This window comes from Sorex araneus, chromosome 1, assembly GCF_027595985.1.
Source record: "Sorex araneus isolate mSorAra2 chromosome 1, mSorAra2.pri, whole genome shotgun sequence".
Lineage (NCBI taxonomy): Eukaryota > Metazoa > Chordata > Mammalia > Eulipotyphla > Soricidae > Sorex > Sorex araneus.
The window spans coordinates 228,495,441-228,517,932 of NC_073302.1; the positions used below are offsets into that span (position 1 = coordinate 228,495,441).

The 22,492-nt window shown below is 40.6% G+C and overlaps 1 protein-coding gene across 1 annotated transcript; it reads left to right on the forward strand.

Annotated features, from left to right (window-relative positions):
- Positions 1-5,911: 5,911 nt before the first annotated feature.
- Positions 5,912-6,343, forward strand: LOC129402118 (histone H2A-Bbd type 1-like). Its single transcript, XM_055127239.1, has one exon. The coding sequence runs from the start codon at positions 5,912-5,914 to the stop codon at positions 6,341-6,343; it is 432 nt and encodes a 143-aa protein (XP_054983214.1).
- The last annotated feature ends 16,149 nt before the right edge of the window (positions 6,344-22,492 follow it).

Consider the following 22,492-nt stretch of genomic DNA (forward strand, 5'->3'; position numbering starts at 1 on the left):
TAAAAGAATAACTGTTTTATTTCAATTTTTTGAAATAGTTTTTAGAAGAATGGGTAATATGTACATTTTTGAAGAATTGGTAGAACTTATAGTATCTGCACCTATGTTTTGGCTTTTAGAAACACTTTTATTTCTTTTTATTATTATTGAATCACCGTGTGATACAGTTACAAAGCTTTCAAAGTTTGAGTTTCAGTCATACAATGATTGAACACCCATCCCTCCAGCAGTGCACATTTTCCACCACCAACGTCCCCAGCTTCCCTCTCCATCCCAGCCCTCCCCCTTCCTCTATGGCAGACAATTTCCTCCATACTCTCTCTCTACTTTTGGTCATTATGGTTTGCAATATAGATACTGAAAGGCTATCATGTTTGGTCCTTTATCTACTTTCAGCACACATCTCCCAACACTTGTATTTCTTAACAATTTTTATTGAGGTACTAGTATTTACAACTCTGTTAATTATGCTTTTCATTCGTCATTCATGCATACATCATTGCAACACCATGCCTATCACCAGAGAGCCCACTTCCCTCCACCAGTATCCCAAGGGTCCCTCCCAGAATCCTATCTTATGAAAGCTCAGTTCTATAGACAAAATATTCATTTTAAATTATTTTTACCACTTATTGTTCCCTTACTATGCATCTTTCTAGCCCACATAGTTTTTAAATTTATTGTTTTTAAATTTATTGTGGAGATAAATTTATCTATACACACAACGAGATAAATAGAGGTAAACTGCTTCAACACCTGCCTGCAGCCTCGCTGCATTGTTCCAACCCTACTAACTCCCCAGAGCAATAGGAGCACTGTTTGGCAAAAAAAAAAACTTTCAATATAATATTTGATAGCAATATGGAAATCCCTGCCCTTTTAAGACTCACACAGGAGTGTGTGGCTGCTAATGGATCTGTGCACCCCATTTGTAACATACAGTGAGCACAGTTGGACTGTGGAAACATATTCAGGGACCTGAAACAGACTCAGTGGGAAAATAGCATAGTAATCCACCTCACTTGGTGAATGAACCGAGTCTCCCTGAAAACTCAGTCAATACTTACCATCTATACAACTTCTCACATAACGAATCTAGAGGGGAAATGTGGAGGATGTTTAATAAACTCAAGGAAAGAATTGATAAGTGGTCAATAAAGCACAATATAGTATGAGACTAGAAATGTGGAAATTACAATCAGAAATTACAGAACTAAGGAATTTGGTAGGTGAAATGAAATTCTTAATGAGTGGCCACTCAACACCTTTATTGCAAACCACAATAGCTAATTAGAGGGAGAGAACAGAAGGGAATGCCCTGCCACAGTGACAGGGTGGGGTGGGGGGAGATGGGATTGGGGAGGATGGGAGGGATGCTGGGTTTACTGGTGGTGGAGTATGGGCACTGGTGAAGGGATGGGTTCCCGAACTTTGTATGGGGGAAGCATAAGCACAGATGTGTATAAATCCGTAACTGTACCCTCATGGTGATTCATTAATTAAAAATAAATAAATTTATTTAAAAAATAAAATAAAATAAAATAAAATAAGTCTCTTTCCTACTGCAGCTAATCACTCTAACGTGGAGTTTCTTTTTGGCAAGTGTGTATAGCTGACCCCAGTCTGAGAGCTCTCCCAAAAACCATGCGTGGCAGGGCTGGTGGTAGATTTTTGTGATTATTACAACTTTGTGGGTAGATTTTGCAGTGGTCACAGGAGGATGCAGACACAGAGGCTCCTGATTCAGGCTCTTCAAACTCCTCTTCAGAGCCTGATGTTGCCCTTTGTGTTTTCTGTTCTTTACAGCTAGTAGGCCCTTATATGAATAAAGCCAGAGAAGAGGAGAGTAAATGCAAGCCCCAACACGACTGGGCCTTACGGCCCCAGCACACTTGAAGCCAGTTACATACAAGGTCCCCTCCCTTTCTGCACCTGCAGTTATTTTTTCACACAAATAAGGTAAATGAAATTGGCCATCTGTGAGCTAAATTAAGCTTTGTCTACTATTTTGACTGAATAAAGAAAATCTCATTTTCTAGTGAGATTATATTTTACAAATAATTTTAATGTCTTCCCACTATGCCTGAAACAAATTCTCAGCCCTGAAAATAATACTGGCAGTGCTTTTATTTGTTTTGTTTTGTTTAGATTTGGGGTCTCATCCAGTGATGCTCAGGGGTCACTTCTGGCTCTGCACTCAGGAATTAGTTCTAGCAATGCATGAGCGACAATATGAGATGGCAGGGATTTGAAACCAGGTCAGGTCCATGCAAGGTACAATCTTACCCACTGTTCATTATTTCAGTCCCACAGTAATGTTTTTAAAACTCAGTACACAATCCTATGAAATAGTACAAACATTAAGGCACTTGTCTAGAATGCAGATGACCAAGGTTCCATCCCCAGAATTGCATCTGATCCCTTGAGCACTGCCAGGAGTGATCCCTGAACACAGAGCCAGAAGTAAGTGTCTTTTGTATTTTAGTTTACCCTAAAATACAAAAAAAAAGAAATAAAGAGTGAAGGCCAGGCATGTGACATATGTCCAAGTATGCCTTGTAGTCATGGTTCCCTGAGCACCCCAGTAGTGACTCCTCTTTTACCATACTTAAAACAGAGGACTGCAACAGTCCAAGAGGAGTTTGTGATTCCTGCTGATGTCGAACATGATTATATTAGCTATTGTTTATACTGTTTATGCCCCTCTTCCTCTCCTCTCCCTCAAGACCAAGTTAAGATTCCCTTCGCAGATTTAGTGTTTCTATTCTCTGACCACCCATACTTTTATTTTTTTAAATTCTTTTATTGATTCACCATGGACCACCCATACTTTTAATTATGAGCCTATGACACTAAGTGGCATCTAGGTAATAAAGGATTTTCTACACCATCACAATTATTTGTTGATTACTCTTGTATTTTATTCTAGGGAGTTGTTTGTCATGGAGAGTTCAGTGTTCTACCCACCAGATGCTAGGAGAACTCTCCCAGTTAATGACAATTTTCACACAAGGCCTGACATTTCCTGATTCTTCCTAAAAACTGATCATTTTTGCATTGCGAATATCAGGTACCCAGGCTTGGCCATGCAAAGCCTGCACTCTGCCTCAAACCAAATCCAGGATCCAGAAGTTAGTCAAACTAATGCTGAATAGGAGAGAAAACATCAAAAGAGGCTGATCCATTTTGACCCCAAGCACTGTTTGGGATACCAACCCCACCACTCGGAATGATGCCTGAGCCCAGAACCAGGAATAAGCCCTGAGAACCTCCAAGAATGTCCCCCTCCAAGTACACAGAATGTATTTGCTATTTCTTATGGCTCACTTTTCTAAAATGAAAATATTCACACAATTTTTTTTCTTTTTGGGTCACACCCGGTGATGCACAGGGGCTACTCCTAGCTCTGCACTCAGGAATCACCCCTGGCAGTGCACAGGGCCATATGGGATGCTGGGAATCAAACCCGGGTTGGCTGCATGCAAGGCAAACACCCTACCCGCTGTGCTATTGCTCCAGCCCCTGCACACAAATTTTTTAAAAGCTAAAATAAATTCAAAGCTTTTGTTTTCCAAAACAAAATATCCAGATTTAAGTCAATAATTAACAAGAAAAATAATTAGGAGAACAAAAATTATGAAATTAATTTTGTATGAATAAAACTTTATCCTTGAGTGAACCCAATCAATATTAATTTGTTAAAATTTTGCCATTTTTAAATTATATCCTACTTTAAATTATTCAACACATTCCTCATACAAATTCCCATGACATCCTTTACAGACTTAGAACAATCAATAATAAATTCTACATGGAATCACAAAACAGTCCAAGTAGTCAAAACCATACTGAGAAATAAGAAAAAACTGGAGGTGTCTCATTACCCAATTTGAAACTACACAATGAAGCTATAGTAATCAAAACAACATGTACTAGAATAATAATAGACTCTCTAACCAATCAATAAGAGTGGAGTATCCAAAGAAAAATTCCCAGACCTTTGGCCAACTAAATTTTGACCAAAGATCTGGGTATATGAAGTGAAGAAATGAAAGCCTCTTCTTGTAAAGTATGCTGATTGAAATTAGTGAGAGATAGGTACAGACTGACATGTAGAGTATAAGGAAACATAAGTTTAACGAATGCCTAAAGACAATGAAAACAAAGAACACGAGAGCTAGTCTACAGTAGGAAACATGTCACCTGAGGGGACAGAGACTAGCACACACCAAAAAGAACAAGAGCAACTCTTGCTGGCGTGGATGTGGGAAGAAAGGGACTCTTGTTCATTATTAGTAGAAATGCCAAATGGTCCAGCCTTTATGGAAAACAATATGGGCATTACTCAAAAAACAGGAAATAAGGTTTTAATATGATCCAGCAATATCAATTCTGGGAATATACCTTGAAGGCCCAATAACAACACACAGTAGAAAAGTCATCTGCACTTCTATGTTCACTGCAGCACTATTCACAATAGCCGAATCTGGAAACAAACTTAATGCTCGAGAACAGATGCCTGGATAAAGAAACTGTAGTACTACTATACTATGGAATACTATGCAGCTATAGTACAGTGGGTGGGGTGTTTGCTTTTCACGAGGCTGACCCAAGTTCAATTCTTCCACCCCTCTCAGAGAGCCCAGCAAGCTATGGAGAGTATCTCGCCTACATGGAGAGCCTGGCAAGCTACCAGTGGCGTATGCTAAAAACAGTAACAAGTCTCACGATGGAGACATTACTGGTGCCCACTTGAGCAAATCAGTGAACAACGGGTGACAGTGATACAGTGGTACCACAAACAATGAAGTTATGAAATTTTCTTATAAATGGATGGATATGAAGAGTATTATGCTGCGTGAAATAAGTAAGAGGAAAGGGACAGACATAGAATAATGGCACTTATTTGTGGCATATGAAAAAACAGGAGAACTGATCCATGTTTGAAAGCTTTCCACAGTGAGGTGGGGGTGGTTCAGTTAACATAAAGGGACCACTATGATAATGATAGTTGAAAATGATCACTTTGGACAAGAACTGAGTGCTGAAAGTAGGTAAAGAGATATACATGATAATGTTTCAGTACCTCTATTACAAACCATAATGTCCAAAAGGAGAGAAAGTGGGCTTGGATTGGGGAGAAGGGTGGTAAGTGGGAAATTGGGGACATTGGTGGTGAGAAATGTACACCAGTGAAGGGACAGTAAAAAAATAAAGAATGAGATTCCTGTCATTTAACTCTATCTTTGAAGTTTTTCTCTGACACATGAATCTACTGCTATGGCCATATGAACTCCAAAATTTATAAAAGGTATGATCAAGCAGTAAAATCATAGCATTCATAAAGGAAACATTAAAAGAATCTGACTCACTAGACAATTGGCAGATATTATAACCAGTCCACGAAAGAAATCAAGGGACAAATTTTCAATAAATATAAATATTTATATGTGAATTAAGGCCAAATTTGTTTTATTCTAATGTGAGGGGATATAAATGAACCTCTATTAAACAAATAACTTAATATGGGTATCAGTGATCAACAACTTACAAAAGATGATAAGATCTGAAGACAACTCAAGCAAAACTAGAATCAGATAACCTGGGGCTATGTCCTAAAAATTTTATATTTATTAAAAATTATTTCTGCTTAAATATTTCCACTGAAACACATTTCTTTTTGCTAGACTATTAAAGTAGAAAGTATTCCTGAAAAGGTACCTTATCAGGGAGATAGGCATTTCCAGGCCATTTCCAGGTCTGATTAGGCCCAGTAGACAGCAATGGCATCACAAAGCCTGACATGTCACAAAGGCAGCTGCGCGGCTAATGAGGATGGGGGGACATAATGTCTTGAGACACTCAGTAGGACAGTTGAGCCCTGTTAAAGGGCTGAAACCCAGGGACCATCATGACTGGGAAGAAAGGGTGCCCATTTTCACATAAACCTAGGAAACGGGCCATTTCCCGTTCCACAAGAGCCCAGCTTCAGTTTCCGGTGAGCCGTGTGGATCGTCTACTTCGAGAGAGTCAAAATGTGAACCGCCTAAGTTCATCCACACCTGTTTTTCTTGCTGGTGTCCTTGAGTACCTGACAGCCAACCTCCTAGAGCTGGCGGGCCAAGAGGCCGAAAAGGATAGTCGATCACGCATCACCCCAGAACACTTGTGTGCTGCCGTGAAGAAGAGTCTGAGGGTTGGCCTGGAAGATGGTACCCAGGATCAGGCTGAGATGCCCCAACCATCAGCAGGCCCCAGGAGAATCACAAGCAACAGGCCCCACAACCGCCGAAATCAAGAAGTCAGCTGCTGTTGTCCGAGGTGCCATCACGAGAAGAACTGAATACCTGGGGTCTCAGCCCTCAAAGACTTCATTAACACCCTCATCCCATGCCTCAAATGGCCTAGTGGAGAGAAAGAAGCCAGGTTTTCTGCCGTACCCACATTAAAAAAAAAAGTTTGGAAAAAATAAAGTAATAAAATCAAAGGCAGAGTGTGACTACAGTTCTATTCTGAGCTCTCCATGCTGAAGCAAGGGGCAGAGAGGGGGGTGGGGTCTACAGATTCAAATCTCAAGCGTTCCTTCTCTTGGAAAACGACTCTCACTGCACAGCCTGGGAAGGCAACACCTTCTTACATCCCCTGAGTCCAGGTCCGGCTTTGGTGGAATCATGTGACATGACTTGGTAAGGCCTCATAATACCAATCCCTGTGACCCTAAAACGCTCTCCCAGCTATGGCCAGTGTAAGCAGTGTAAGCTTTGTCATGTTCATGGTGTTAAAACCTACTACAGTTGTTGGGTTTTTGTTTGGAGGGATTTTTTTTGGCGGGGGGGCGGGGGCACACCAAGCAGTGCTCAGGGATTATTCTTGGTTCTCTGCTCAGAGATAACTCCTGATAGGCTCAAGGACCATATGGGTGCCAGAGATCAAATGCAACTTGGCTACATGCAAGGCAAATGTTCTATCTGCTGGACTACTGCTCTGGCTCCAAAGCCCACTTCAGTTTGTTATTGATTCATTTTGTTTTTCAGTTTGTTACATTGTTAACAATAACAAATAACTTTTAATAACTGTTTTTACTATTTTAAATCTGTATCACTGCCATCCCGTTGCTCATCGATTTGCTCGAGTGGGCACCAGTAATGTCTCCATTGTGAGACTTGTTGTTATTGTCTTTGGCATATCAAATACACCACTGGTAGCTTGCCAGGCTCTGCCGTGCAGACAAGGCTTGCCGGGCTCTCCGAGAGGGGTGGAGGAATGAACCCCAGTTTGGCCGTGTGCAAAGCAAATGCCCTTCCTGCTATGCTATTGCTCCAGCCCAACTATTTTAAATAACAAAGTTGTTTTAATCAGCATATATATAACGATATATATGTGTATATATATGTGTTTGTATGTGTATATATATGTATATATATGCATATATATACAGATATATATTTATGATAGCAGAGGATTCCAACATCTCCGTGGATCTTAAGGGTTTTTCATCAAGAGAGCCCTCTGCTGTCCCTGTAGGAACCCTGCACTCAGGGCTGGCTGAGGCAGTGCTCTGTACTTGTCAGATGGAGACCTCAGACACCAAGAGTTCCCTTTTCCAAAGATAGGTTTTGTGGCATTTTTCACTCACTCTTTCACATGCTGGTTTTCCCAGAGGAGAATTAGGTGAAAGTCACATACAATCTATTTTGGCTTTTTCAGTAGACACGAAATTCACTTCTAGCCAACACCACTGAAGTAATAGCCCCTGTGCTTGCTTCGGCAGCACTCACTGTCACTGTCATCCTGTTGCTCATCGAATTGTTCAGGCGGGCACCGGTAGCATCTCTCATTGTGAGACTTATTATTACTGTTTTTGGCATATCCAGTACAGAACGAGTAGCTTGCTAGGCTCTGCCATGCGGGCGCGATACTCTCCCATACGGGACTTGCTGGGCTCTCCACACATATACTAAAATTGAAGTAATAGCCCCTAAAGGACAAGCCCCTAAAGGAAACAACCATGGCCCTACTGCCACTGAGGAAATTAACCCAAAACTTATACAAGAATCTTATAGAAAAGGCTCTTCTGTAATTGCTGCCATTAATTAGCAAAGCTACCATCAGGCAGTTACCTAAAACTTCCTGAAGGGACTGACTGATGTCTCAACAACCAGAGTTAACTCATTCAGAACATCAGGAACCCCGCTAATATTCAGATTCACATCCATTAAGGGAAAGAAGCAACTCATTAGAGGTTCTACCTCAACTCCAATTACCCCAAGATAATGACAAAACAAGGAACATACTAGAAACTTTTAAACTTTCCCAACCATTTCTCTCATTCATGGTCTCCTCTGGTTGCATCTATCTATAGAAACAAATTCCCCAAATCTCACAGCCAGGCCGGAGGCTATAATCCTGTGAACACCCACCCTCGTTCACTTAAAGGTCAAGTGTTTTCATTTACATTTAAGACATTTAGAGAAAATGCTGAACATAATCTAGTATTGTAGGAGTTTTTCATTTGTCACAGCTTCTCACCATCCTATAAAAGCTCAGCAAAGTCTCAAAGTCTTATCTTTGCAGAAAACCATATAAAACAAAGCATAATCTCTGTATTCTTTTTCTCCACATATTAATTTAGGAGCAAAAGTCATAGTTTACAAAGGAAGGGGACTATTTCCCAGAGAAGTAGGAATTCATTAAATCTGCTCTAAAGATAATATGTATTATACCACCAGGCTGACCTGTCTTCCTATTCTTTTTCATCACGAGAAAAAATGTCCATTCATTAAAATTTAACTGGTTTCTTAGCTCATCTCCTATCTGATTATTTCATTACCTGTATTGCCCCTTCATATTTAATTTAAAAGCTACATCTTTATCATCTTCAGATTTCTTCTGGTCTTTTACAAAGGTTTGTGTGATCACCTCCGTTTGTCTTCTTCACCCAGAGTCACTGTTAGCACAGACCAACCCTTTCTCCTTCATGGGGACCAAACGAGAAGGTCTTACACTTTTCTCCTTCATGGGGACCAAATGAAGAAGTCTCATATGATTCCTCTTCTTAATCATTGTATCATTGTATCACTGTCATCCCGTTGTTTGTCGATTTTCTAGAGTGGGCACTAGTAACGTCTCTATTTCTTCCAGCCCTGAGATTTTAGCAGCCTCTCTTTACTCGTCTTTCCCAATGATCAAAGGCTCTTTCAGGGTCAGAGTAATGAGACCTATCGTTACTGTTTTTAGCATATCAGATATGCCATGGGTAGCTTGCCAGGCTCTGCCCATGTGGACGGGATACTCTTGGTAGCTTGCCATGCTCTCCGAGAGGTATGTCTGAACTCCATCAAATATGGTGTGGTAATTATGGAAAATGGGTAGGAAGTGTCTTATATTGTGTCGCGAAGCTGCGAAGCAGACTGGAGTGTGGCAGTAGTTGGGTAGTGGAGGTCAGCCGCCGGGGCTGGGTCCCTTGGGTGAGGGTTCTCACTATCCTCCTCTGGGGCACCCCAAGTGAAAACAGCCTAGCTCAGAGTTCCATGACTTCTCTTAAACATATAAATGGCGGTATCTCCATGATGCAGCAACTGGCTGGATAATAGTAAGGAAATGTGTCACTCAAGTGTTGCACAATTCAATAAAGCAACTACTTGCTTTCTATGTTATGTAAATATCATTTAAAATATGCAGAAGTCTTCTGCATTTATCGCAGCACTGTTTACAATAGCCGGAATCTGGAAAAAACCCGAGTGCCCGAGAACAGATGACTGGTTAAAGAAACCTCGATACATCTATACAATGGAATACTATGCAGCTGTTAGAAAGGATGAAGTCATGACTTTGCATATAAGTGGATCAACATGGAAAGTATCATGCTAAGTAAAATAAGCCAGAAAAAGAGGGACAGACATAGAAAGATAGCACTCATCTGTAGAATATAGAACAACAGAGTAGGAGACTAATACCCAAGAATAGTAGTATATAATACCAGGAGGTTGGTTCTATAGCTTGGAAGCTGGCCTCACACGCTGGGGGGAAGTCATCCCAGATAGAGAGGGGAACACCAAGTAATATGTGATTGGAGATCCTGTGCGGGAAGGGAGATGCGTGCTGCAAGACTAGAGACTGAACCAGATGACCACTCAATACCACAACATTTGGAACCACAACACCCAAAAGGAAAGAGAGATATCAAATTGGAATGCCCTGCTACAGAGGTGGGGTGGGGTGGGGGGATGGGGCTGGGGAGGTGGGAGGGATACTGGGTTCATTGGTGGTGGAGAATGGACACTGGTGGAGGGATGGGCTCTTAACCACTGCGTGAGGGAAAAACAAGCCCAAAAATATGTTAATCTGTAACTGTACCCACACTGTGACTCACTAAATAAAAATAAATAAATTTTTAAAAAATAAATAAATAAAATATGCAGAAGTCTAACTTGGAAACTAATCTGTCAGTGTACTGACAGATCTTATTCATAAGCTCTAAAGAATGAGATGCTTTACAGATAAGCCAACTAGCACAGCATCTATCTACAGCAAGTATACCATCAAAAACATCATTGTCCATGTTTTTACTGATATCCTACTTTAATATCCCAACCTCCCAATGGGAAAAATTATATTTATATAAATCAACTCACACGAAACATCTGTCTCTATTTGTTGATTTTATGCCCCTTTGAAAATACAAATCTTTGTGGCTAGATTAAAAAAAAAATTGAAGCGAAGAATATAGGAGACCTCTTGTGGAGAGAGCTAAAATTACCACTAAGTGATAAACTAAGTTCCAAATCATACCTACATATTTTAAGAGATTCACTTTCTTAATTATTGCTCAAGTGAACACTTGCCCAAGTAAGCAAGGCATGTCAGTTTTTATTTGCTGCACAAGGAGCAGCCTTGAGTCCCAGCTTCTTCTGAGAAGACCCGTATCTGTGAGCTGACACCCTCCTGTGAACTCCCGGAGTCGGGGGCGGGGGTTGTCATCACATCTGAAGGGTCTGCTCTGCTTGAAGTTCAGGCATGACATGGGCAACCTGGCTTGGAGACACCTTTGTTCTCATTCCATGTCCTACCCTTGAGAGTCAGTGTCTTAACCTGGTGGCAGCACGTTCCTTCCCTTTATCAAGCGTTGCACACTAATTCTGCTCTCAAACATCATGATTGAGGTCTAAACACTATGATTATGAATGAGAGTTGATAGTACTGGTAGCCAAAATTCCTCATGGGGACTTGGATGGTGACTGTGCACAGTAGCTTTTACACTGATGTTTTCTTCATTATGTGAACTAACGCGAGTGGGTTTCATTTTTAGCATCTAAAGGTGGTTTGCTAACAGCAGCAGTCAGCAGCGTCCAATAGGTAGTGGACACATGTGATAACAAAAAGGAAAAAATAATTAAATAAATGGCCCTCTACTAGCTACAGGAAGGCGAAGTGAATGCTGGGGAAGGTAAGGAATGGCTGGTTCCTGAAGCTGAATCTGGTGCAGAAAGCTACTTGACAGTATGGGATCAGCCAGAGAGTCTATTTATGGTACAGAACCTGGTCCCCACTGGCGTCTAATTCAGCAAGTCTGGGGGCCTGGCAAGAAGAAGCATCTCTAGCAAGTTTCCAGGCAGTGCTGCTTCTCTAATTCCAAAGACCCCATCTGGAGAATCACTAATATAAAGAAGCGTTCAATGCTCACCCAACTGCACGTAAGAACCACAAGCCTTCTAAATACTTGGGTTTTCCAGATCCAGCCCAGGAAAACTAAAATCAGGATCTCACTAGATAGAAGTCACATTTAAGGTTCCCTCAGATAAAAAAAAAAAACCACTAGATACAAAATGTCTTTGCTCTTAGTTTTGCAGGATATACAGGCTCCTGCATACTGTATACATGATGCATTGTAGTAACAAAAACGCACAGTAATAATTCGTTGCTTTATGAAGGATACCCTTCTATTATCTCCTTTGAGCCTTAAAAAATCCTTAGAGAAAAAGAAGTTAAACCTTTAACTCAGTTTCAGAGGAGTCAAGCTCCTGGCTTAAAGCATGTGATTCTTTTTTTTTAATCTATTTATTTATTTTTTATTGAATCACCATGTGGAAAGTTACAAAGCTATCAGGCTTAAGTCTCAGTTACACAATGCTCAAACTAACTCTAGTTCAGAGTCAAATTAATGGAATAGACAGTTTCCATGGTTATAGAAGAGCTGAGCAAAAGATCTGAGGCTAAGCAAATTGAAATGCTGCCAGTAACCCTGAACCGAAGGAGGGTGGTGGTAGGTGCTGCTGGAATCCAGCATAACTGGGTAGAGGTGAACATAGCACAGAGAGAGTGAGACCCAGTACTCTCTGTTCTGCCAAGTTCTTCTAAAACTGCCTTTTAGCCTAACTCCATGGAAATCATCAGCATCAGAACTAGGGAAATACAGCCTTGAGAGGTTGGGCAAACAGGGAGGAGATGGATACGAAATGATTCATGAAGTAGGGTCTCAGACCTGCTTAGATAAAGGGGCAGCCTCAGTCTAGTTAGCTGAGCTCTGAGAAACAGAACTTTGTACTTTAGGGAATGAAAATGATACACCTCAACTGAATTGTTGAATGAAGTAACACACACTGCGCTGAACAGACTGGGGAGGCTCCTCATGAGCATACATTCTTATTTCACTGTGGCCCTCTGTTGTCAGAACTCAGTCTTTTCCTCAGCTTAGGACACTAGAAACACTGGAAATGTCAAGGCCCTTCTGTGAGCAACGTCCGTGCAGTTTCTGCAGTCGAGGGCAGACCTTTCCCAGAGCGCCTTGCTGCTGCCACTATTCCCAGACATCTGCAAACCACAAAGTCACTGTTGCACCACAGAGGAGTGAGATGGGACTCGTGAAAGGTAGTGAAGAGCTTCTGTTGAAACTGGACAGTGTCCAGTTGGGTGCTTGGAGCAAAAAAGTGCTTCATTTGAGAACACACTCAGAGCACTATCTCAGAGGCAGCGCTGTCCCTAAACAGACTGATACAAGCTGAGGTGTACTTTTTTTGTTTTGTAAGCCATACCCAGCAGTGCACAAGGCTTACTCCTACTCTGCATTCAGAAATTACTCCTGACAGTGGTAGGGGTCTGTATGGTATGCCCAGGACTGAACCCTGATCAGCTGTGTACAAGACGCCCTACCCACTGTACTATCGCTCCAGTCTCATGAGGTGTCTTCTGACCCACTCTCTCAGGTGACATGCTATAGAGGCAGACCATGAACTCGGCCTTTGAGCAGAGTACCGAAAGGTCAAACATTTCTGAAGACTTTTCCAATTTACCTGTGCAGCATATATTTGTATGTTACTTTCATCTGTCAAAAGTGCTCCCCCTGCTGGTCCATCTTCCATTTTAAGAAGTTTGTTATGCATCATATTAAAATTAATCAATAAAGACTGGAAAGAAAAAGGGAAGAAAAAATATGTAGCTTATATGTTTCTGATTGTTTTAGAATAAGTGAGTCAGATCTTTATCATTAACAGTCTAATATGGCAGACTTTGTATTTGCTAATCTATAGGAAGGAAGGAAGGAAGGAAGGAAGGAAGGAAGGAAGGAAGGAAGGAAGGAAGGAAGGAAGGAAGGAAGGAAGGAAGGAGGGAAGGAAGAAGGGGGGAGAGAGGGAGGAGGAGGGAGGGAGGGGGAGGGAGGGGAGGGAATGAAAAGGAGAGATGGAGGGAGGGGAGAGGGAGTGAAGGGAGAGGGAGGGAGGGAGGGAGGGAGGGAGGGAGGGATGGAGGGAGGGAGAGATGAAGGAAGGAAAACAGTACCAGGGAGTCCCTGGGAATATGCTCACTCCTTGGCACAGCATCACCCCCAGCACCCCCAGAACACCCAGCACCCCCAGAACACCCAGCACTGGGAGGGCAGAGTTGCTAGCTCAAAGGCATCTCTGGAAAGACCCTAGCAAAAAAAGAAGTGATGGAAACAGTCATCCCATCCCTGCTCAGCTCTCCCACCTCTCTGAACCCAGCCCCTTGGCCCCAGGCACAGTGGCTGACCTATGATGAAATAAGCTCCCACACGCTACTAAGCATCACATCACTATGTTGGTGCTGCTAACTTGGGCTTGCTGGCCAGGGGCACTTTTACACCACCTTTACATGCTATGAACAAACGTTTTTTCTTTTTGTTCGTTGGTATATGAGATCTTTCAGAATCCCGAAATTCATTATAAAGAGTGTCCTTAAATGCTGAAGTCAGTGTAATGATCATTCAAAAATGAGCGGTCTAGGGAAAACTCAGTGGCAGGGCACCTTTCCTGCAGGTGAGGCTACCACCAACAGGCACCCCAGAGACATAGAGGACTAAGACCTTCATGCCACAGTGCCAGCACACCCCCAGTCACAACAACAGAAAAGGATGTGGAAAGCTTAAATTCAAATTAAAAATTTAGTTAGCTTATGGGAAATTCTATTACCACATAGCATGTCCAAATGACATTTTCTCTTGTCATCAATAAAGATATTTGAACAATAGCACCTTTTCCTTTATTCACATAGTACCTGTGAATTATAAAATATATTTTTATATAAAATAAAAAATAAACCTCTTCCCAGTTTAATTTTTTATAAATATTTTCTTTAAATATCTTGACTATAAAATAATCCCAGTTAAAACTGTGTTTTATAGAAACAATAATTATGATGTAGTTTTGCAATCCTGAACTTTATTGACAGAAAAATAATATACACATTGACATTTTCAGTGTATTTTTTTAATTTTTATTTATTTTTTGAATCACAGTGAAAAAAGTTACAAAGCTTTCAGGTTCAAGTCTCAGTCACTCAATGATCAGATCTCCATCCCTTCACCAGTGCACATGTTCCACCACCAAGAGCCCCAGTATACCCCCTCTCAAGCCCCCACACCTGTGTGGCTAATGACCTTCACTTTATTCTCTCTATATTTTGAATACATTCAATATTTCAACAGAAAACTATTATTATTTAGAATTTTCCCCCAACAATCAAACCTGCTGAAAAGGCATCATTTGATAATTTGTTTTCCATTGCTAAGAATGAAGAATTAATGAGCTCGCAGCCGCATGGTTTTGGATTTCTGATATTTCAGCTCAGTTCACAGTTTTGTGTGTGGCTGCTCCAGATCTCGTCTGGGTGGAGAGCATGTGGGTAACACCCCCATCCCAAGATCTCCTGTGTGCCACGTCACTGCAAGATCGTACCTCTGGGTAGTGGGTTCTAGAAGATGGCAGTCACCGTGTGGGTGCCGCTGCCGCTGCTGGCACCACCCCCTCCAAAAGAAAGGCCAAGAGAGAAAAACCTTTCCCCTCCTGGGGCGGCATGGGGTTGTAGCGTTGTAGCTCAGTTCACAGTCTAGACGCATTTCTATAAGAAGCCTCTGGGTGCCAAAAGTGGTTAGTAGCCCTCCAGGATCATAGTCTTTACAGAGCAGAGGAGCCGTTTTTTCGTGTGCCTCCCAGGCACATCCTAAGTGACTCTTCCAGACCTCAGTGTAATTTTTAAAAGCATAACATTTAAAGATTTTACTATTAAATATTATTATTAAAAATAATTATAACTATAATAATTAGCCCTTGGAAGTCTCTCTGACAAAGAACCCAGAAATTCAATAAGCTTATTTAAGCTTAATACTCCATGCATCGTATAATTTTATTTATTTATTTTTAAAGTTTTATTTTATTGAATCACCGTGAAAAAAATACAAAGCTTTCAGGTTTGAGTCTCAGTCATATAATGATTAAACCCCCATCCCCTCACCAGTGCACATGTCCCACCACCAGGAACTCCAATACCCCCCTCCCACCCACCCCTCCACCTACGTAGCTAATGACCTTCACTTTATCCTCTCTATACTTTGAATACATTCAATATTTCAATAGAGAACTCACTATTAGTTTGGAATTTTCCCCCAACAATCAGACCTGCTTAAAAGGCATCATTTAATAATTTCTTTTCATTGCTGAGAATGAAGACTCTATGAGCTACTGCGGCTGCGACAGCAGCTGTGCAGTTTTGGATTTCTGATATTTTAGCTCAGTTCGCAGTCTAGATTCATTTCTGTAAGAAGCTGCTCTGGGTGCCAAAAATGGGTTAGAAGACCTCTCGGATAAGTCTTTAGGAGCAGAGGGTCTGTTGCATCATGTAATTTTAAAGAATAAAAACTAAACACTAGTTGGCGTGGATGTGGGGAGAAAGGGACTCTCCTTCACTGCTGGTGGGAATGCCGACTCGTTCAGCCCTTTTGGAAAACAATATGGACGATTCTCAAAAAGTTAGAAATTGAGCTCCCATTTGACCCAGCAATACCACTCCTGGGAATATATCCCAGAGAGGCAAAAAGGTATAGTAGAGATGACATCTGCATTTCCATGTTCATTGCTGGTCTGTTTACAATAGCCACAATATGGAAAAAAACAGAGTGCCTGAAAACAGATGATTGGCTAAAGAAACTCTGGTATATTTACACAATGGAATACTATGTAGCTGTCAGAAAACATGAAGTCATGAAATTTGTATATAAGTGGATCAACATGGAAAGTATCATGCTGAGTGAAATGAGTCAGAAAGAAAGAGACAGACATAGAAAGATCACACTCATATGTAGAATATAAAGTAGCTGAGAAATACAAGCCCACAATGTTGCGATTTCTGGCAGATATTTCTCTGGACTTAGTTAGTAAAATACTAAAATACAGAAATCCAAAACTGTGCGGCTGCTACTGCGGCCTCCTGACCTCATATCTCTTCATTCTCAGAAATGGAAAACAAATTACCAAATGCTTTCTTTTCAGCAGGTCGACTTTAGGGGGGAGGAACTCCAAATCAATGATAGTGAAATTTTTGTTGAAATACTGAATGTAATCAAGGTAAAGTGAAAGTAAATTGAAATTTACCAGTTACACATGCGGGGTGGGGGGCTGGGAGGTGGGGGGGAGGGGGGAGGTATACCGTGATTCTTGGTGGTGGAATATGTGCACTGGTGAAGGGATGGGTGTTTGAGCATTGCATAACTTAGACTTAAATCTCAAACTTTTGTAACTTTCCACATGGTGATTCAATAAAAAAATAAAATTTTTTAAAAAATTAAACACTAGGGGCTACTGTAAGACAAGGAGGAGCCCCATAAGAACAACAAATCCCACAGAAAGATGACACAAAACCACATCACAATAATCTCTCTCAATGTCAATGGCCTAAATGCACCTATCAAGAGACACAGAGTGGCTAAATGGATCCGGAAATTAAACCCAACATTCTGTTGCCTGCAAGAAACACACCTGAACAAACAGAGTAAACATAGACTCAAAGTCAAAGGATGGAAAACAATCCTCCAAGCAAAAAACCCCCTTAAAAAAGCTGGAGTGGCCATCCTGGTATCCGACAACATAGATTTCAGGATGAAAAAGATCAAAAGGGACAGCAAAGGTCATTTTCTGTTTATCAAGGGATATGTACAACAGAAAGAAATCACACTCTTAAACGTATATGCTCCTAATGAACGACCGGCTAAATATTTAAAACAACTCCTAACAGACTTCAAAGAGGACATCACTAACAGCACAATTGTAGTCGGAGACTTCAATACGGCCTTATCGCCTCTAGATAGATCCACAAGAACAAAACTCAACAAGGAAACACTGACTCTGAAAGAAGAAATTGAAGAGAGAGGCCTAATAGACCTATACAGGGCCTTACACCCCAAAAAGAAAGAATACACATTCTTTTCCAGTGCACATGGAACATTTTCTAAAATAGACCATGTACTGGGCCCCAGAACATACCTCAATAGAATCGGAAAAATAGAAATTGTATCAACCATCTTTTCAGACCACGATGCGCTGAAGATAGAAGCTAACCACTCACAAACACGGAAAATCAAATCAAACACCTGGAAATTAAACAATTCAATGTTGAACAATGAGTGGGTCAGGAAGGAAATCAAGGCAGAAATCAAAAGATACTTAGAAACAAATGAGAATGAAGACACGAGCTACCAAAACATATGGGACGCAGCTAAAGCCGTGTTAAGGGGAAAATTTATAGCTCTCCAAGCATTCCTCAGGAAGGAAGAAAGGACCCACATAGATAGCTTGACTTCACAACTCAAGACCTTAGAAAAGGACCAGAAAAAGGACTCCAAACCAGACCGAAGGAAAGAAATAATAAATATTAGAGCAGAAATTAATGACATTGAAACCAAAAAAACAATCCGAAAGATCAATGAAACAAAGAGTTGGTTCTTTGAGAAAATAAATAAGATTGATAAACCGCTAGCAAGACTCACAAAGAAAGAAAGAGAGAAAACTCTAATAAATCGAATCAGAAATGAAAAGGGGGACATCATAACAGAAACCAGTGAGATTCAAAAGATCATTAGAGACTACTTTGAAGGTCTTTACGCCACAAAAAAGGAGAACCTAAAAGAAATGGATGGATTCCTTGATTCCTACAATCTCCCAACACTGAAGAAAGAAGACCTGGAATACCTGAATATACCCATCAATGTTAAGGAAATTGAAACGGTAATCAAAAACCTCCTCAAAAACAAAAGCCCAGGCCCAGACGGTTTCACTGGCGAATTCTTCCAAACATTTAAAGAAGACCTATTGCCTGTTTTCCTCAAACTTTTCCAAGAAATTGAAAAAACAGGAACTCTCCCAAACAGTTTTTATGAAGCACATATCTCCCTAATACCAAAAGCAAACAAAGACACCACTAAGAAAGAAAATTACAGACCAATTTCCCTGATGAACACCGATGCGAAGATCCTCAACAAAATACTAGCAAATAGGATCCAATAACTCATCAAAAAGATCATACATCACGACCAAGTGGGATTCATCCCAGGGATGCAAGGATGGTTTAACATTCGGAAATCAATCAACATAATCCAGCATATCAACAAAAGTAAAGACAAAAACCATATGATCATATCAATAGATGCAGAGAAAGCATTTGACAAGATCCAACATCCTTTCATGATGAAAACCCTCGCCAAAATGGGGTTTGGAGGAACTTTCCTCAAGATAGTCGAAGCCATCTATCACAAGCCTACGGCAAGCATTATCCTCAACGGGGAAAAACTAAGGGCCTTTCCTCTGAGATCGGGCACAAGACAAGGATGCCCACTCTCACCACTCCTCTTCAATATAGTACTGGAAGTACTTGCGATAGCTATTAGACAAGAAAAAGAGATTAAGGGCATCCAGATAGGAAAGGAAGAAATCAAACTCTCACTATTTGCAGACGACATGATACTATATCTAGAGAAGCCTAAAACCTCTACTAAGAAACTCTTAGAAACAATAGACTTATACAGTAAAGTTGCAGGCTACAAAATCAATACCCAAAAATCCATGGCCTTCATATATGCAAACAATGAGGCAGAGGAAAGGGACATGAAAAGAGCAATCCCATTCACAATCATGCCCCAGAAAATCAAGTACCTCGGAATCAGCTTAACCAAGGAAGTAAAAGACCTTTACAAAGAAAACTACAAAACGCTACTCCATGAAATCAAAGAGGACATGAGGAAATGGAAACATATACCCTGCTCGTGGATAGGGAGAATGAATGTTGTCAAAATGGCAATACTCCCTAAAGCATTATACAGATTCAATGCCATCCCTATAAGTATACCCATGACATTCTTCAAAGAAATGGATCAAGCAATCCTAAAATTCATATGGAATAACAAACGTCCACGGATAGCTAAAACAATTCTTGGGAAAAAGATGATGGGAGGCATCACCCTCCCCAACCTCAAACTTTACTACAAAGCAGTAACAATTAAAACAGCATGGTACTGGAACAAAGGCAGAGCCGTAGACCAATGGAACAGGGTGGAATATCCCTACACACAACCCCAAATGTATGATCATCTAATCTTTGATAAGGGAGCAAGAGATGTGAAGTGGAGCAAGGAAAGCCTCTTTAACAAATGGTGCTGGCACAACTGGAAAACTACATGCAAAAAAATGGGTTTAGACCTTGACCTGACACCATGCACAAAAGTCAGATCAAAATGGATTAAAGACCTCAACATTAGACCACAAACCATAAGGTACATTGAAGACAAGGTCGGCAAAACCCTCCACGATATTGAAGATAAAGGTATCTTCAAAGGTGACACGGAACTAAGCAATCTAGTAAAAACAGAGATCAACAAATGGGACTACATTAAACTAAAAAGCTTCTGCACCGCAAGAGATATGGTGACCAGAATACAAAGACTATCCACAGAATGGGAAAGGATATTTACACAATACCCATCAGATAAGGGGTTGATATCAATGGTATATAAAGCACTGGTTGAACTCTACAAGAAGAAAACATCCAACCCCATCAAAAAATGGGGCGAAGAAATGAACAGAAACTTTACCAAGGAAGAAATACGAATGGCCAAAAGGCACATGAAAAAGTGCTCTGCATCACTAATCATCAGAGAGATGCAGATCAAAACAACCATGAGATACCACCTCACACCACAGAGACTAGTACACATCCAAAAGAACAAAAGCAACCGCTGTTGGAGAGGATGTGGGGAGAAAGGGACCCTTCTACACTGCTGGTGGGAATGCCGACTGGTTCAGCCCTTCTGGAAAACAATTTGGACGATTCTCAAAAAATTAGATATTGAATTCCCATTTGACCCAGCAATACCACTGCTGGGAATATATCCCAGAGAGGCAAAAAAGTACAATCGAAACAACATCTGCACATGTATGTTCATCGCAGCACTGTTTACAATAGCCAGAATCTGGAAAAAACCCGAATGCCCCAGAACGGATGACTGGTTGAGGAAACTTTGGTACATCTATACAATGGAATACTATGCAGCTGTTAGAAAAAAGGAGGTCAAGAATTTTGTAGTTAAGTGGATGGGCATGAAAAGTTTCATGCTGAGTGAAATGAGTCAGAAAGAGAGAGACAGACATAGAAAGATTGCACTCATCTATGGTATATAGAATAACAGAGTGGGAGACTAACACCCAAGAACTGGCAGGAGGTTGACTCCATGGCTTCGAGGCTGGCCTCACGTTCCGGGGAAAGGTCAACTCAGAGAAGCGATCACCAACTACATTGTAGTGGAAAGCCATGTGGGGGAAGGGAGTTGCGGGCTGAATGAGGGCTAGAGACTGAGCACAGCGGCCACTCAACACCTTTATTGCAAACCACAACAGCTAATTAGAGAGAGAGAACAGAAGGGAATGCCCTGCCACAGTGGCGGGGTCGGGTGGGGGGAGATGGGATTGGGGAGGATGGGAGGGAGGCTGGGTTTACTGGTGGTGGAGAATGGGCACTGGTGAAGGGATGGGTTCCCGAACTTTGTATGAGGGAAGTATAAGCACAAAAGTGTATAAATCTGTAACTGTACCCTCACGGTGATTCTCTAATTAAATATAAATAAATTTAAAAAAAAAAAAGAAAATAGAGAGAGCCAGAGAGAAAGAAGAAAACCTCTGCCATAGAGGTAGGTTCAGGGGAGGAGGGCGGGAAGAAACTGGAGACATTGATGATGGGAAATGTACATGGCAAAATATGGGTGATCAAACATTATATGACTAAAATGCATTAAAAAGCAACTGTGTAACTGTGAAAAAAAATAAACTTTGTTTAATAACTAAAAAAAAATTAAACACTAGTAATTCTGTATTTATTTCCTTATTAATATTATTATATGATAGATTCTTTCCCTATTTGTTTCTTCCCAATGCATATGTGCACTTATTAAAAAAACTGCCATTTACATTAGTTATAGAGTTCCTAATAAATCTTACTAGAATTTGAAGTAAAACGTATAAATTGTTATTCTGACATGTTTTATGATACTTCTCAATTTGGCTTATTTCAGAGTCTAGAAGTAAAAAAGTATAAACTTTCATATTATAATACCATTTGAAAGAAAACTATCAATAAAAATAGTAGCAAAATTAGTCATCAAAATAATCTTTTTTAAAAAACTCATTCCATTAGTGTTACACATCTAAATTTCCTATTATTGATCATTTCATCTGAGTTTCATTAACATACATATAGCATTTGAAAATGCTCAGTTGTTCAAAATATCTGTGGTAAACAATAGGGTATGTGTCTTACACATTTCTCAAAAATAATTTCTCTTTCTCAAGCCTGTTTAATCTATATGTTTTCAAATATCTTTATTTACATTTGGATACACTACTGTGCTTCCTTTATACAACGTCATATCCACTACAGTCTTTGTATTTAAAAAATTTGAGTGGACCAAGTAGATAGTGCAATGGATAAGGCACTTTCCTTGCATAAAGATTACCGGGTTTGATTACCAGCACCACATAATCCTACCAGGAATGATCCTTGAGCACCATCAAGAATAACCCTGAGCATCTTTGGGTATGACACAAAAAACAAAAATAAGACAAAGAAAGAAAGAATAAAGTCTTGTGACTAGGGAGACAGTTAAATTGGTAGAGCACATGCCTGCTCCATTCAAGGCTCTGAGTGTGATCCCTGGCACAGC